At 37.1% G+C, this 18,454-nt stretch overlaps 1 protein-coding gene across 4 annotated transcripts in view; it reads right to left on the minus strand.

Moving 5' to 3' along the window:
* The window catches only part of HERC2 (HECT and RLD domain containing E3 ubiquitin protein ligase 2), a 273,851-nt gene that overhangs the window by 225,525 nt on the left and 29,872 nt on the right, over positions 1-18,454 (minus strand). For all 4 annotated transcript variants that reach the window (XM_077774615.1, XM_077774617.1, XM_077774614.1 and 1 more), the window contains exon 4: positions 5,822-5,959. In XM_077774615.1, the coding sequence (XP_077630741.1) occupies positions 5,822-5,959 (138 nt within the window). The remainder of the gene's footprint in view (positions 1-5,821; positions 5,960-18,454) is intronic.

The raw sequence follows: 18,454 nt of genomic DNA on the forward strand, positions 1-18,454 counted from the left end.
GTGGTTTATCTATACCATGGAATACTACATGGCAATGAGAAACAATGAAATCTGGCCATGTGTAGCAACATGGATGGACCTTGAGGGTGTTATGCTGAGCGAAATAAGTCAGGCAGAGAAGGACAAATATCATATGTTTGCACGTATAGGAGGATTAGGAGGAGCTTAATGGAGGACCATGGGGGAGAAGGGGGGAAATGGTGGGGGAAAGGGAGAGGGTCAAGCCATGAGAAACTCTTGAATGATGAGAACAAACTGAGGACTCATGGGTGTGGGGGTGGAGGGGGGGATGGGCATGGAGGAGGGCACTTGTGGGGATGAGCACTGGGTGTTATATGGAAACGAACTTGACAATAAACTATTTGTAAAAAGAAAGAAAGAAAGAAAGAAAGAATGAAAGAAAGAAACAAAGAAACAAAGAAACAAAGAAAGAAAAAAGAAAAAACTTTTAATTAAAAAATAAAACGTATCCAAACACCCCCCCAAAAAAGATTAAAGCTCTCAAAGACAGAATGTAACTCAAGATAATAAAAGCCATGTATGATAAGCCCACAGCTAACACTGACTTAACAGTGAAAAGCTAGAAGTTTTTTTCAAAAATCAGGAACAAGACAAGGATGCCACTTCCATTCAAGATAGTATTAGATATTCTAGCTAGAGCATTCAGGCAAGAAAAAGAAATAAAGGCATCTAAATTGGAAAGAAAAAAATAAAACTGCCACTATTTGCAAACGACATGGTATTTTACAGAGAAAACTTTTTTCTTTAATATCTGCGAAAGAGAGAGAGACACAGTGTGAGCAGGAGAAGGCCAGGGAGAGAGGGAGAATCTGAAGCAAGCTCCAGGATCTGAGCTAGCTGTCAGCACAGAGCCCAACGCACGGCTCAAACCCATGAACCATGATATCATGATCTGAGCCGAAGTCATACAGCTTAACCACTGAGCCAACCAGGCACCCTCAGAGAAAACTCTTAAGACCACCAAAAAAACCTGTCAGAGCTCACAAGCAAATTCAGTGAAGTAAATAAAAAAAGCAATACACAAAAATCTGATGCATTTCTATAAATAATGAACTCTCAAAAAATCAAGAAAATAATCTCATTTATAATTGCATCAAGAATAAAATACCTAAGAATAACTTTAACAAAGGAGGTCAAAGACCTGTACACTGAAAAGTAGAAGACACAAATGAAAGAAATTGAAGATGACACAAATAAATGGAAAGATAATACATGCTCATGAACTGGATATATTAATATCGTTAAAATGTCCACACAACTCAAAAGCAAATCTACAAATTCAAAATCCCTCTCAAAACATTGATGACATTTTTCACAGAAATAGAATGGTCCTAATATTTGTATGGAACCACAAATGACCAAATAGCCAAAGCAATCTTGAGAAAAAAGAACAAAACTAGAGGCACCACATTCCCTAATTTCAAACTATATTACTGTTACAGTAATCAAAACAATATGGTATTGACATAAAAATAGACACACAGATCAATGGAACAGATCAGAGGGCCCAGAAATAAACCTATGCTCAATCAATTTACAACAAAGGAGCTGGGAAAATTCAATGGGGAAAGGACAGTTTCTTCAACAAATGGTGTTGGTCATACTGGACAGGGACAAGCAAAAGAATGAAACTGGACCACTGTCTTATACCACACACACAAAATAACTCAAAATAGATTAAAAGGTTGAACTAAGATCTGAAATCATAAAAATGCTAGAATTCAACACTTCCAATAAGCTCCCTGACATAGACCTTGGTAATAATTTTATTAATCCGGCACCAAAAGCAAAAATAAATGGGACTATAGCACACTAAATCTGCATAGCAAAGGAAACTAACAACAAAATGAAAAGGCAACCTACCAACTGGGTGTAAATATTTGCAAAAGATATATCTGGTAACAGATAAGGTGTTAATATCCAAAATATATTTTAAAAAACTCATACAACTCAATTTCAAAAAACCAATCTAATTAAAAATGAGAAGAGGATTTGAATATAATTTTCCAAAGAAGACATACAGATGGACAACAGGTATATGAAAAGGTACTCAACAACATTTATCAAGTAAATGTAAGTAACAACTATAAATCAATATAACCTCACCTCTATTAGAATGGCTAATATCAAAAAAACAAAAATAACAAGTGCTGGTTAAGATGTAGAAAAAAAGGCAACACTGTGCACTATTGTTGGGAATGTAAATTGGTGCAGCTACTATGGAAAACAATAAGGAGGTTTCTCAAAAAATCAAAAACAGAATCACCACGTGATTCAGTAATTCCACTTCCTGGTATTCAAATGAAGAAAACAAAAACACTAATTTGTAAAGATATATGTACCCCCATATTAAGCATTATCTACAACAGCCAAAAAATAGAAATAACCTAAATGTCCACTGATGGGTAATGGGTAAAGAAAATGTGGTGTATATACACACTGTAATATTTTTCAGACATAAAAAAGGAAATACTACCATTTGTAACATCATAGACTATGAAAGCATTATGCTAAGTGAAACAAGTCAGACATAAAAAGATAAATACTAGATGATTTCATTTGTATGTGGAACCTAAAAACAAAACAAACAAAAGAAGCTCAAGGGTACAGAGAACAGATTACTGGTTGCTTGAGTCAAGGGGGTAGGGTGGTTGAAGGAGTAGGCAAAATGGATGAGGGGATCTAAAGGTACAAATTTTCAGTTATAACATGAGTAAGTCCTGGGGGTGTAATGTTGAACATAGTAACTATAGATAATAATATGTTTTACATGTTTGAAAGTTGCTAGGAGAGTGGATCTTAAAGATTCTCATCACAGAAAGTTTTTAAATAATATATGGTGACTAATCATTCTGCTATATACATAAATATCATATCAAGATATTGTACACCTGAAACTAACATAATGTTACATATCTATGACACCTCATCTTAAAAAAAGGAAAAAAAAAAAAAGGGCAGTCACAGGGACCTGTGGGAATACAACAAAAGATCTAACATTTTTCTCGTTGAATTTCGGGTGGTTAAAGAACGGGGTGGGATTGAAAAAGTATTCTAAGAAGTTAAGGCTGAAAACTTCCCACATCAGCAAGAAGAAAAGTTACAAATCCAAGAAGATGAGTAAATTCCAAACAGTATGTGCCCAAAGAAATCTACACTCAGATACATCATAATTAAACTAAAGACAAAGAAAATATTGTAAAACCACCCAGAGAAAAACACCTTAACTATGGTGGAATAACAACAGCAAATTTTTCATCAAAAACCACTGAGGCCACCTGAAAGCAACAAAATATTTTTTAAATGATGAAAAAAAAAAAAAAAGGAATCATTAACACAGAATCCTAAATACAACAAAAACACCTTCAGGAATGAAAGGAAAATAAAATATTCTCAGATGAACGAAAACTAAGAATATCTGTCATCGGTAGACCCACACTAAAAGAATGGCTAAAGGAAGTTCTCTAAATAGAATGGAAACAATAAAAAGAAAGCTTTGGTGCTCAGGAAGGAAGAACACTGTAAGTAATACATGGGTAAATACAATAGAATTTTCTTCATCTCTTGATTTTTCTAACTTATGTCTGAAGCTTCAACCAAAAATTATAATATTACCAAATGTGGTTATAAATACATGCAACAGAAATATTTAAAGCAATAATATAAACAGAAAAGGATAAAGGGAAGGTTTCTGTATATCAATCAAATGGGTTAAATGACACAACCAGGAAACTGTCTTTATGCATATATAATGTATTAACCACACAAACCACTAAAAAGGCTACACCAAAAAAAAGAATAAAAAAGTGGGAAGAACCAGTCTATCTGATTTCAAAACTTACTCTTAGCTATAGTAATGAAAAGCATGGTATGGGCAGAGAGATACACATATGGATTAGTAGAACAGAATAGAGAATCCAGAAATAGACCACACAGGTATACCCAACTAACTCTTAACAAATGTGCAAAACTAATTCAATAGAAAAAAAGCCTTTTCAAAAAAAAAATGGTGTTGGAGCAATAATCTATAAGCAAAAAAAAATAATAAAATTAAAAAAATTTAAAACCTCACATTGTACACAAAATTTAACTCAAATGAAAAAGGAACATACATGAAAAACATAAAACTATAAAACTTTTAGGAAAAAAAACACAAAAATCTTCAGGTTCAAGGACTAGGCAAAGAAGAGAAGGAAGGGGAGAAGAAGAGGAAGAAGAAAAAGAGCAAAATCCATACTGAACTTTAACAAAATTTTGAAACTTTTGCTGTTTCAAAAGACAGTTAAAAGGGTGAAAAGATAAGCTATGAACTGAGAGAAGTTATTTGCAAACCATATATAATACAAAGGACTCATATCTGGAATATATACAGAACCCTAAAAACACCACGATAGAAAGAAAAAAAAAATCTAACATGAATAGGTATTCTACTGAAGAAGAGATACACAGATGTTAAACAGCCACAGGATACTGCAAATTAAAACCACAATGAGACACCACACCACACACAAATGACAACACCAAATGATGGTGAGGACACAGAGAAACAGGATCACTCATATGTTGCTGGAAATGAAATGGTGTAGCCAGTATGGAAAAGTTTGCCAGGTTCTCAAAAAATTAAACACAGAATTACTACATGATCCAGCAGTTCCATTCCTGAGTACATACATAAATAACTGAAAGCAGAATTTCTGTATATTTACTCTCATAGAAGCATTATTCACAATAACTACAAGGTGGAAGCAACATAAATGCCCATCTGTGGATGAAAGGATAAATAAAATGTGATATATACATACAATGGATTACTATTCAACCTTTAAAAGGAGGGAATTTCTCACACATACTACAACATGGATGAACCTTGAAGACATTATGCTAAATAATGACATAAGCAAGACATAAAAGAACAAATACTCTATGATTCCACTTATACAAAGTCGAATTATGTTTCCAGGAGCTGAGGGTAGGGAAGAAACAGGAGTTACCATTTAATAAGTACAAAGTTTCATTGTTTGGGAATATGAAAAGTTTCTGGAAATGGATGGTGGTGATGTTTACAAATCATCATGAGCATGTGTAATGTCACTGAACTGTATACTTAAAAATGGGTGAAATGGTCAAATTGTATGTTATGTAGAGTTTACCATAATATAAAAAATTTTTAAGTTAAATTTTTAAGAATTCCATAACCGTGGGCAACTGGGTGGCTTAGTCAGTTAAGCATATGACTTTGACTCAGGTCAGGATCTCAAAGTCCATGAGTTCAAGCCACATTGGGCTCTGTGCTGATAGCTGAGAGCCTGGAGCCTGCTTCAGATTCTGTGTCTCCCTCTCATTCTGCCCTTTCCTTCTTCCCACCCTCCCTCTCTCTCTCTCTCTTCAGATTCTGTGTCTCCCTCTCATTCTGCCCCTCCCTCCCTCCCTCCCTCCTCTCTCTGTCTCTCTCTCACACACACAAATAAACATTAAAAAAAAAAATTAAAAAGAATTCCATAACTGGGATGCCTGGATGCTCAGTCAGTTGAGCATCCAACTCTTGATTTCGACTCAGGCCATGATCCCAGGGTCATGGGATCGAGCCCCACATCAGACTGTGCTGAGCATGAAACCTGCTTAAGATTCTCTCTCTCTATCCCTCTGCCCCTCTCCCTCACACTCTGTCTCTCTCTTTGTAAAATAAATTCTAAAAAAAGAATTCCATTACCAAAAAACAAATCCATGTACGGTATCCAGAAAATAAATGCCAGATCAAGCTTGCCAAAGTACCAGAATCTCAGAAGTTCATAATACATACCTGGTTGCTTGCCCCATACCCAGCTCTCTAGGATTGATTTGGCCCTATATGCAGGTGCAGGAGTTTCTTCTTCATCTTTTTTCTCTTTGTCATTCAGATCTTCTTTCTTTGTTCCACTCTGAGTATCAACACCATCATCTGAAAAATTAAAAATTAAAAAATATCTACAAATTTCTTTTCAAAATGTAGCATCCACTGTCAGTCTCTTTGCAAATGTCCTTCCCAGAAATGGAAAGTCTGTTACAACATACATCATTAGCTGAAAGTTTGAGGATTAAAAGAAAATTATATAAATCATCACCATAAAAGGTACAGTGTGATTTATGAAGTAATGAATGTCCCAGTAACCCTTTTAATTAAGAAATCAATATATCACTCAAATCTTCTTTGAAGCATGTCTTCTAAAATATTTCATCAATTCCCTACTTCATTTCACAAGTAAGAAACTTGATCCTTTTTTAAAAAATTTCCTTAAATAACCTCAACACCCAACTTGGGGCTCAAACTCATGACCCTAAGATCAACGGTTGTGTGTTCTCTCCACTGAGCCAGCCCGGTGCCTCCCAGAAACTTAGCTCTGGTATCACCGAACTGAATTTCACCTGAACTCCTTTTATCCAATGATCCCTAAATGCTGCATCCAAAAGAAGGAAGGATGTGTAATGGGAGCATGATTCAAAAATCATTTTTAACTCTACATATTGCCCTACTCCACCAACTGAGAACCACTGCTATACAGGACCACCACTGGTGACAGAGTATAATTCAGGAGCTTTGGGACTGAAAAGTTGAAAACCATGACTTTAGACCATGACAATTTAGGCTTCAGTCAAGAACAAATGTCATGAAATTCCTTACAGAAATAAAGACAGAACTCACCTAACCTTGAAGTATAAATGTGTCCTATCCTAGAAGGCCAATACTAAATAAATTATTTTCCATATAACGTAATTAGAAATATACATGCAAAGCTGCGAAAGATTATATCATTACAAACGGTAAGGAGTATCTAAAAATAACTAAAACCAACAAGTGACAAATATTCAAGAAACTCCTGTATTCTGTAAGAAAAATATCAGATATCAAACAGAAGAAATCCCAAACGACTAATACTATGAAGAGTTACTCAAACTCATGTTTATAAAAATATAAACTAAAACAAAATACTACTTTACATTCACCAAATTGACAATTGTTCATAAGCTAAAATATAAGCTCCAAGACAGGATTTTTTTTCCCTTTTCATCTGGTACTTGGTTATCACAAGTACCTAGAACATATTTGTAAAAAAATAAAATAAAATAAAAATTAAAATAAAGTTATGAAAAACAAGTTAAAAAAAACAAGTACCTAGAACAATGCATGCCAGGAAGTAAGGCTTCGATGATATGTTGGATAGTTAAATAATGTTAAGTATCAGTGGAAATGTGGGGTTGGAGGCACAGCTGGCCAAAGGGTGGACAGATGTTCTTTATAATATGTACATTTTTATACAGTGCAAATGTAAAATCACATAGCACCTCTAAATTAAGTACTACGTGTTTGCTTAAATCACAGGAAAAGTCGGTTCACAGCCCTCAGTGTATATCAGAAGCACAGGGTGAGGGGTATGCATACACATACGTATATACACACACACACACATATATCTTTGATACCATGCCTGAGTCTGTCACCTGAGATTCTGATTCAGTTGGTCTGGAGTAGGACCTGGGCACGAGTAGCATTTTTAAGTTCCTAAGTATTTCTAATATTCAGCCAGTATGAAGGATCACTGGCACAGGAGATATAATTTTATTAATTCAATGTAAATCCAACTGACCAAACAACATGGTAGGTTTTTCGTGTGGTTTTTTTTTTTTTTTTTTTTTTTTGCTTTTTAATATAATGTATTGTCAAATTGGCTAACACAGAGTATGTACAGTGTGCTCTTGGTTTTGGGTATAGATTCCCATGGTTCACCACTTACATAGAACACCCAGGGCTCATCCCAACAAGTGCCCTCCTCAATGCCCATCACCCATTTTCCCCTTCCTCCATCTCCCCCATTAAAACCTCAGTTTGTTCTCTGTATTTAAGAATCTTTCATGGTTTGCCTCCCTTCCTCTCTGTTTGTAACTGTTTTTCCCCCTTCCCTTCCCCCATGGTCTTCTGTTAAGTTTCTTAAGTTCCACATATGAGTGAAAACATATCTGTCCTTCTCTGACTGACTTATTTCACTCAGCATAATACCTTCCAGTTCCATCCACACTGCTGCAAATGGCATGATTTCATTCTTTTTCATTGCCAAGTAGCATTCCATTGTCTATAAACCACATCTTCTTGATCCACTTGTCAGTTGATGGACATTTAGGCTCTTTCCATAATTTGGTTATTTCTGAAAGCACTGCTATAAATATTAGGGTACAAATGCCCTTATGAATCAGCACTCCTGTATCCTTTAGATAAATTCCTAGTAGTGTTATTTCTGGGTCATAGGATAGTTCTATTTTTAATTTTTAATTTTTTGAGGAACCTCCACAGTTTTCCAGAGCGGCCCATCGGTCTGCATTTCCACCAACAGTGTAAGAGGGTGCCCATTTCTCCACATCTTCACCAGCATCTGTTGTTTTCTGAGTTGTTCATTTTAGCAACTCTGACTGGTGTGAAGTGGTATCTCAGTGTGGTTTTGATTTGTATTTCCCTTATGATGATATTGAGCATTGTTTCATGTGTTTGTTGGCCATCTGGATGTCTTCTTTGGAAAAGTGTCTATTCATGTCTTCTGCCTTCTTCTTCACTGGATTATTTGTTTTTTGGGCAACAATGGTAGTTTTAGATTCCACAGCCACTCTTTATGTAACAAACTAAGGCCACACAGAATAAAACTTTTTTTCAAAAAAATAAGACAAGTGAGAGGAAAGGTCAAATAACTTTGGCACTTGTATCTTTTACAAGTTACTGTCTTTTTGCTATCAACTGAATAACAAAGTAATTGTTACTGAGTTTTTTAATTAAGAACAGGAGCTTGCTAAATTTTTTTTTTTTTTTGCACAAGTATGAGAGAAGTGTCCTGAAATGAAAACCTGGTTCTCCAAATTCAATTCTTTATTAACAGTTAGGCATAAGATCAGTCCACATCTCTAACCTTCAGTTCTGCTATCGTGAAAGCTCAGAAGCCTACCTGTGTGACAGAGGAACACCAATATCTGCATAGAAGACTTGGCCCCAGCTCCCATGTGTCACTCCATTTGCTTCTCACCAGGCACAGACAAAATAACCTTACTAGATATCTAGACCCCAACCCCATGGAGACTGACTAGCATTCTGCAGAGGAAGAGGCAGGTCACCAGAACCCAAAATCTTTCTTGTAACAACTCAGAAGATCATCACTATGAGTTATTGGACAAAAACAGAAAATGCCAAAATACTGAGAAAATTTGGAGAGGGAAAGAGAGACAAACACAGAGAGAGAATGAGAGGCTCACATAGGAAGAAAAGGCAAGATTGAAGCAGAGGATGGTTTCAAAGCATTAACCTCTGGGCTGTGGGTCCTGCAACTGGTCCACTGCACCCACGAATCCACTGCCCATTCCTCTGTCACAACAAAGATCCTGATCCCCAAGTTTGTAGAGAAAACATCCACAGCAGCAGCGGCACAGCAAAGGGGTGAATTCGAGGTCAGTATACGTCAGAGTCCTAAACTCTATAAAGCAACCAGTACCATGGGGAAGGCCCCTAGCCCTGACAATACTGACTGAAGCTTTTGGGAGGGGAAAAAAATTAAATTGAAACAAAGGTCCACAATTTGACCCAACTGGAACCCCAGTGTTTACTGAAAGAACTTATACAACAAAAAGATAAATGAGCTTTTGTGACTATGATACAAGCTGTTGTTTTACTCATACTTTGCTGTATTGATTAAACTTGTTTACAGTGAGCATTAACATTCCATTAATTTAAAAAATGTGTAGGGATGCCTGGGTGGCTCAGTCACTTAAGCATCTGACTCTTGATCTCGGCTCAGGCCATGATCTCACAATTCGTGGGGTTGAGCCCCGTGTCTGGCTCTGCACTGACAGCATGAAGTCTGCTTGGAATTCTCTCTCTCTTCTCTCTCTCTGCCCCTCCCATGCTTGTGCACATGATCTCACTCTCAAAAATAAAGCTTTAAAAAATTATTAAAAATGTCTAAATCTACTTTTCATTTTTTAATTTAAATTTTAGTTAACATACAATGAAATATTGGTTTCAGGAGAATTCAGTGATTCATCACTTACATACAATACCCAGTACTCATCACAACAAGAGCCCTCTTTAATACCCATCACTCATCTAGCACAACTTCCACCTACTTCCCTCCATCAACCCTAAGCTTGTTTCTATCATTAAGAGTCTCTGGTTTGATATATTTGCACGTATAGGTGGATTAGGAAGAAGTTAACAGAGGACCATGGGGGAGAAGAAGGGGAAAAATACTTTCTGAGAGGGAGGGAGACAAACCATGAGAGACTCTTGAATGCTGAGAACTGAGGGCTGATAGGGGTGGGGGTGGTCGGAAGGGGGGTGATGGGCATAGAGGAGGGCACTTGTTGGGATGAGCACTGGGTGTTATATGGAAACCAACTTGATAATAAATTATGAAAGAAAATAAAAAGAGTCTCTGGTTTGTTTCCCTCTCTTCTCTTTTCCTCCCAACTTCCATGTGTTCATCTGCTTTGTTTCTTAAATTCCACATGAAAGAAATCATATGGTATTTGTCTTTCTCTGATTGACTTATTTCACTCAGCATAATACATTCTAGCTCCATATACATTGTTTCAAATAGCAACACTTCCTTCTTTTGATGAAACACACTCCATCTTCCCTATCCATTCATCAATCAGTGGACATTTGGGCTCTTCCCATAGTTTGGCTATTGCTGATAAAACTGCTATAAACACTGGGATGCATGTACCCCTCCAAATTTGTATTTTTGTATCCTTCAGGTAAATACCAAATAGTTCAACTGCTAGATTGGAGGGTAGTTCTATTTTCAGTTTCTTGAGGAACCTCCCATACTGTTCTCCAAAGTGGCTTTACCAGTTTTCATTCCCAACAACAGTGTAAGAGGGATCCCCTTTCTCCACATCCTCGCCAACATCTGTTGTTTCTTGTGTTGTTAATTTTAGCCATTGACAGATGTGAGGTTATATCTCATCATGGTTTTGGTTTGTATTTCCCTGAACATGAGTGATGCTGAGCATCTTTTCATGCATCTGTTAGCCATTGGGATGTCTTCTTTGGGAAAGTGTCTACTCATTCTTCTACTCATTTCTTAACTGGGTTGTTTGTTTCTTGGGTGCTGAGTATGATCAATTCTTTATAGATTTTGGATACTAACCCATCATCAATATGTCATTTGCAAATATCTTCTCCCATTCTGTAGGCTGCCTTTTAGTTTTGTTGATTACTTCCTTTACGGTGGAGAAGCTTTTTATCTTGATGAATTCCCAATAGTTCATGTTTGCTTCTGTTTCCCTTGCCTCTGGTGCCGTGTCTAATAGAAGTTGCTCTGGTCAAGGTCAAAGAGGTTGCTGCCTGTGTTCTCCTCTAGGATTCTGATGATTTCCTGTCTCACATTTAGGTCTTTCATCCATTTTGAGTTTATTTTTCTGTAAGGTGTAAGAAAGTCATCCAGTTTCATTTTTCTGCATGTCACCATCCAGTTTTCCCAGTACCATTTGTTGAAGAGACTTTTTTTTCCCACTGAATATTCTTTCCTGTTTTGTCAAAGATGAGTTGACCATATAGTTGTGGGTCCATTTCTGCGTTTTCTATTCTGTTCTACTGATCTGTGTCTGTGTTTGTGCCAGCACCATATTATCTTGATGACTACAGTTTTGTAACATAGCTTGAAATCCAGAATCATGATGCCTGCAGTTTTGTTTTTCTTTTTCAGAATTGCTTTCGCTATTCCAGGTCTTTTGTGGTTCCATACAAATTACAGGGTTGTTTGTTTTAGCTCTGCAAAGAATGCTGGTGGTATTTTGAGGGGGACTGCATTAAATATGTAGACTGTTTTGGGTAATACGGATATTTTAACAATGTTTGTTCTTCCAATCCATGAGAATGGAATGCTTTTTCATTTTTTTGTGTCTTCTTCAATTTCTTTCCTAAGTCTTCTATGGTTTTCAGAGTACAGATCATTTACCTCTTTAGTTAGGTTTATTCCCAGGTATCTTACTGGTTTTGGTGCAATTATAAATGGGACTGATTCCTCATTTTCTTTTTCTGCTGCTTCATTATGGGTGTATAGAAGTGCAACAGATTTCTGCACATTGATTTTATAGCCTACAACTTTGCTGAATTCAATAATTTGTTCTAGCAATTGTTTGGTAGAGTCTTCAGGTTTTCTACATAGTATCATGTCATCTGCAAATTAGAAAGTTTGACTTCTTACTTGCTAATCTGTATGGCCTTTCTTCCTTTTGTTATCTGATTGTTTAGGTTAAGACTTCCAGTACTATGTTAAATAGTAAAGGCGAGAGTGGGCATCCTTGTCTTGTTCCTGACCACTGGGGAAAGGCTCTCAGTTTCTCCCTACTGAGGATATTAGCTGCGAGTCTTTCACATATGGCCTTTATGATGTTGAGGTTGTTTCATCTATCCCTACTTTGTTGAGGGTTTCTATCAAGAATGTATTTCATCAAATGCTTTTTCTGCATCTACTGACAGTACCATATGGTACTTATCCTTTATTTTAGGAATGTGGTATACAAATATTGAACCAGCCTTGCAGCCCAGGAATAAATCCCACATAATCATGATGAATAACTCTTTTAATGTACTGTTGAATTCTATTTACTAGTATCTTGTTGAGAATTTTTTCATATGTTACAGGTTCTGAATTAACTTTAGTATCTGCTAAATTGTACCAATTGGCAAACCTTCATGGATTGTAAACAATACTGGGGCTCAAATTACATTTATCTGGAGATCCCACTAAATGTAAACAAAGTCTTCCTATAATCTTAGGAAAATTACTACATATAATAGAGGACGATAGGCATACCTTGTCTTAACCATCAGAACGAGTGTCTTGCCGGGACGCCTAGGTGGCTCAGTAGGTTAAGCATCTGATTTCAGCTCAGGTCATGATCTTGCAGTCTGTGAGTTAGAGCCCCACATCAGGCTCTGTGCTGACAGCTCAGAGCCTGGAGCCTGTTTCAGATTCTATGTCTCTCCCTCTCTCTGCCCCTTCCATGCTCATGTTTTGTCTCTCTCTGCTCTCAATAATAAACATTTTTTTAAAATGTTAAGAACTATTGTCTTGCCTAAATTCCCCCTGGTCATAGCAACCACTGCCCTAAAATATCCCACTGTGGACATAGATGTTCTGACACAATGAGTAATTAATTAAAATTAAGTATTTAGCAATTATAAATTGGCTTAACAAATATGGGACCTGTTATGCAATGAACTTTGTCCCCCAAAAAGATGTTTTAGTTCTAATCTCCAGTACCTATGAATGTGACCTTATTTGCAAATACGATCTTTGCAGATGACTAAGTTAGGATGAAGCCATTAGAAGGGCACTTGGGTGGCTCAGTTGGTTAAGTGTACAACTCTTGATTTAGGCTGAGGTCATGATCTCACTGTTTGTGGGTTCAAGCCGGACAGTGCACTAGCAGTGCAGAATCTGCTTGGGATTCTCTCTCTCCCCCTCTGTCTGTCCCTTCCCTGTGCTCATTCCTCTTCTCTCTCTCTCTCTCTCTCAAAATTTTAATGATGAAATCATTAGGGTAGGCCCTAATCCACTATGACTGGTATCCTCACAAAAAGAAGAAATTTGAACACAGAACACAAATATACAGAAGAAAAACAATGTGAAGACACAGGGAGAACAATGCCATCTAGAAGCCAAGGAGAGAGGCTTGGAAGACCTTTCTCTCTTAGCCCTTAAAAGGATATAACCCTGCTGACACCTTGATTTCAGACTTGTAGACTCAAGAACTGTGAGACAATACGCTTTTTTTTTTAAGCTTCCTAATTTGTAGTATTCTGTTACAACAGCCCTAAGAAATTAATTACAAATACTCCTCCTTCACAGGCTTGGAGACCTTTTCACTAAAGAAGCTTTAGGAACTTACTTGCAGGCCCCCTGGAGTCTCTGAAACACCTGTAATAACATGTTGCCCATGGGCGTCAGATGCAAGAAAGTGCCCTTTCTAGCACTACACTATACATCATTAGAGTAGAAACTGCTTGCCATATATTAAGCCTTCCTGGAAATAGAGGCTCCCAAAGGCCCTCAGCCTGTGACCCTCCACACTCATCTCCCCACTATGCTTTGGGCCATGGAAGCAACTTCTCTACAAGTTTGACACAGCTATAACATGGAACCAAACCTAAGCCCTCTTGCCCACTTGTACAACAGGGTGGTCTCCCCTTTCTCAGTCCCTTGTCTAATGCCACAATGCTGAAAGTCACCCCTCTCCCAGACTCTACGGCTACTGGGCAAGCCACTAGATCAACTGACTGAACAGAACTGGGAATTCACACACTTTATGAACAGCATCTCCACCATAATATGTGATGGAGCTCAATGGAATGCTGCTGCTTTCATCCTTTAGCAAGGTGTCCCTAAGAAAGGATGGGACCCAAAGGTCAGTACAATTAGCAAATCTTCTGACAGTGTTTTAGCACTGGACTTTCTAACCAACAAATGGCCCCATATGCACATTTTTACAAACCTTTGAGCCATAGCCTTAGTGTTGATCTTTTTGGAGTAAAAACTCCACGAATCTCTTGCCTCACAGACATCCAAAATATAAATCAAGGTGGGGCACCTGGGTGGCTCAGTCAGTTAAGTGTCTGACTTCGGCTTAGGTCATGAACTCAAGATTAGTGAGTATGAGCCCTGCATTGGGCTCTGTGCTGAGAGCTCAGAGCCTGGGGCCTGCTTCAGATTCTGTGTCTCCCTCTCTCTCTCTTCCTCCTCCACTTGCTCTCTCTCTCTCTCTCTCAAAAATAAGTAAAGATTAAAAAATAAAGGAAGAAAACTTCAAAATATAAATCAAGGCCACAATATGAGGCCTATCTTCTCTTATCCTTGTAAGGACAAGGACTGTTACTCCTTATACCCCTCTGGAGTCCAAAGAACTCATTCCACTTCTCAGAATACACTATGCTGGGCTCCTAAAGAAGACATTCAATGACACTTCCACCTTCCCTAGAGGGGGAGTCATCCAGTTTACTTGAGAGGCACAATAGACTCCTCAGAGAACTTTTAAGTTACTCACAATGTAGCAAATGGAATTTTTGTCATCACTGCCACAGGCAATGATTAACCTAAATGAATGGCCTCCTGGGGACATATACTTCCCACACCAATACCACCAAGGTCATTTAATAAACTATATTTCCATAAGAGAGGATACCTGTAAAGTTTTGACATCTATTTCACCATGTGGTCCTCTCCCTCCCCTCCAGGTCAAATATCAACTCACTTCCTAGGAAGCACTTTCCTCCCCACCCCCAAAAGTCTCAGTCATCACCAAGATTTAAACTGATATCATGACATCAAAAGGTCAGTTATGGTATAAGGCTGAAATTAAGGTTCTACATGTGTAAAGTGCTGAAACAAAACAACTGTTAACTAGAATTCTACATATAGCAAATATATCTATCATATTCAAATGAAGAAAAACTAAGAGAATTTTACATTAGCAGACCTATTTTAATAGAATTGCTAAAAAGATCTTAAGAACAAGGGAAACAATAGTAGAGGGGAATTTGGGACATCAGGAATAAAGAATGAGCAATAGCAGTGGTATATATAACAGTAAATAAATTATTCTTCTCTTAGATTTCTTTATGTTCATTTGAAGACTGAAAGCAAAAATTTCAATATTGTCCAATAAGGTTTTCAAAGCATGTGGATGTAATATATAAATAATACAACTATAACATAAAGGGAGAAGAATAAAAATACCTATACGTGGTAACATTTCTACATTCAATTAAAGTGGTAAAATACTGATTCTAAATAAACTGAAATGTTTAAGTACACATTCTATAATCCCTTATAGCAACCATTAAAAAACTATAAACAAATTCACTCTAAAATCACAATAAGTAAATTGAAACAGAACACTAAAAAACTATTCAAATACCCTAAAAGAGAGGCAGGTAAGGTAAACATGAACAAAAAGCAGAAAACAAGTAAAAAACAACAATAAAATGATATTCTTAAACCCAAACATACCATTAATTATACTAAATATAAATAGTCTAAAACACAAATTAAAAGACAAATGTCAATGAGTTTTTTTAAATGACTCAATTAAATGTCATCTCTAAATATTCATTCAATATATAATGATACAAAGCAACTAAAAGTAAATGAGTGGAGAGGTGCCTGCATGGCTCAGCCACTTAAGCATCCATCTCTTGATTTCCACCTGGATCATGATCACATAGTTCATGAGTTCGAGCCCTGCATCAGGCTCTGCTCTGACAGCATGGAGCCTGCTTATTAGGATTCTCTCATTCCCTCTCTCTCTGCCCCACCTCTGCTTTCACACTTGCATGTGTGCACTCTCTTTCTCTCAAAATAAATAAATAAACTTAAAAAAAAAAAAAGTAAATGGGTGGAAAATATATATACCAAGAAACACTAATCAAAAGAAAGTTGAAATGACTTTGTTAATATGAGACAAAACAGACTCCACAGCAAAGAAAATTACCAAAGATGAAGACGAATAATAATAAAGGGGTAAATTTATCAAGAAAACATAACAATCTTACATGTGTATGAAGTTAACAATAAGTCCTCAAAACACAAAATGAGAACTGCAGGGAAAAATGGACAAACTTACAATTATATTAGAGATATCAAAACTACCCTCTCGGTAATAGAACAAGATGAAAGAAAACCAGCGATAATGAAGTACTGAACATCATGACCTCAACCAAAAGTATGTAATCTACATTTTACACATTGATCACCAAACTACAGCAGAAATCATTGTTTTTTAAAGTCCACATTGAATATTTACCAAGATAGACCACATCTTGGGTCATAAAACAAAGCTTAATAAATTTAAGCTAGTTGAATCAATTATACTAAGTATATACATCCTGTCTATAATGGCATTAAATCAGAAACCAATAACAGAAAGATAACAAGACAATGCCAAAAGACTTGGAAATTCGGGGCACCTGGGTGGCTTAGTCGGTTAAGTGTCTGACTTTCGCTTAGGTCATGATCTCNTTGGAAATTAAATAACACATTTCAAAGTAATACACAGGTCAAAGTAGTCTCCAGGGAAATTTAAAAACGTTTTCAATCAAATGAAAATACATCAAAATTTGTGGCGTGCAGTTAAAACAGTGCTTATAGGGAAATTTATAATATTAAATGCTTATGTTAGCAAAGAAAACAAGGTCTGAGTCAACAATCTAAACTTCCACCTTAAGAAACTAGAAAGAGATGGGGAGCCTGGGTGGCTTAGTCGGGTAAGCGTCCGACTTTCGCTTAGGTCATGATCTCGCGGTTCGTGGGTTCGAGCCCCGCGTCGGGCTCTGTGATGACTGCCAGCTCAGAGCCTGGAGCCTGTTTCAGAGTCTGTATCTCCCTCTCTCTCTGACCCTCCCCTGCTCATGCTGTCACTCTCTCTCCTAGAAATAAATAAAAAATTAAAAAAAAAAAAAGAAACTAGAAAGAGAAAAGAAAAATAAACCCAAAGTAAGCAGAAAGAGGTGAATAATGAAGAGCAGAAATCAATAAACTGAAAAGAGAAAAACAGAAAAACAAATCAATGAAACAAAGAGCTGATTTGTTGAAAAGATAAATAAAATTGACAAACTAAGCACAAGACTGTTGGTAAAACAAAAACAGAGAAAAGACACTTATTACAAATATCAGGAATGAAAGAAGGATATCTCTAGAGCCAGTGCAGATATTAAAAGGATAATGGAATACTACATCAACTCTAAACACACAAATTCAACAACTTAGAGGATATACACCAGTTCCTCAAAGACCACAAACTACCAAAACTCACCTGAGAAGAACTGGGTAAGCTAAACAGTATGATAACTATTCAAGAAATTTACTTCAGAATCTAAAGCCTTCCAAAATAATGGGAAAAGATAGTTGGAAATGACATAGTGGATAAAGGTCTAGTATCCAAAATCTGTGAACTCATCAAACTCCCCACCCCGAAAAACAAATAATCCAGTGAAGAAATGGGCAGAAGACATGAACAGACACTTCTCCAAAGAGGACATCCAGATGAAAGGACAACAGACACATGAAACGATGCTTAACGTCACTCATCATGAGGGAAATACAAATCAAAACCACATGGAGATACCACCTCATGCCGGTCAGAGTGGCTAAAATGAACAAATCAGGAGACTACAGGTTCTGGTGAGGATGTGGAGAAACAGGCACCCTCTTACACTGCTGGTAGGAATGCAAACTGGTGCAGCCCTTCTGGAAGACAGTGTGGAGGTTGCTCAAAAATTAAAAATAGGGGGCGCCTGGGTGGCTCGGTCGGTTAAGCGTCTGACTTCAGCTCAGGTCATGATCTCACGGTTCATAGGTTCGAGCCCTGCATCGGGTTCTGTGCTGACAGCTAGCTCAGAGCCTGGAGCCTGTTTCGG

This window comes from Crocuta crocuta, unplaced genomic scaffold, assembly GCF_008692635.1.
Source record: "Crocuta crocuta isolate KB4526 unplaced genomic scaffold, BGI_CrCroc_1.0 scaffold469, whole genome shotgun sequence".
NCBI lineage: Eukaryota > Metazoa > Chordata > Mammalia > Carnivora > Hyaenidae > Crocuta > Crocuta crocuta.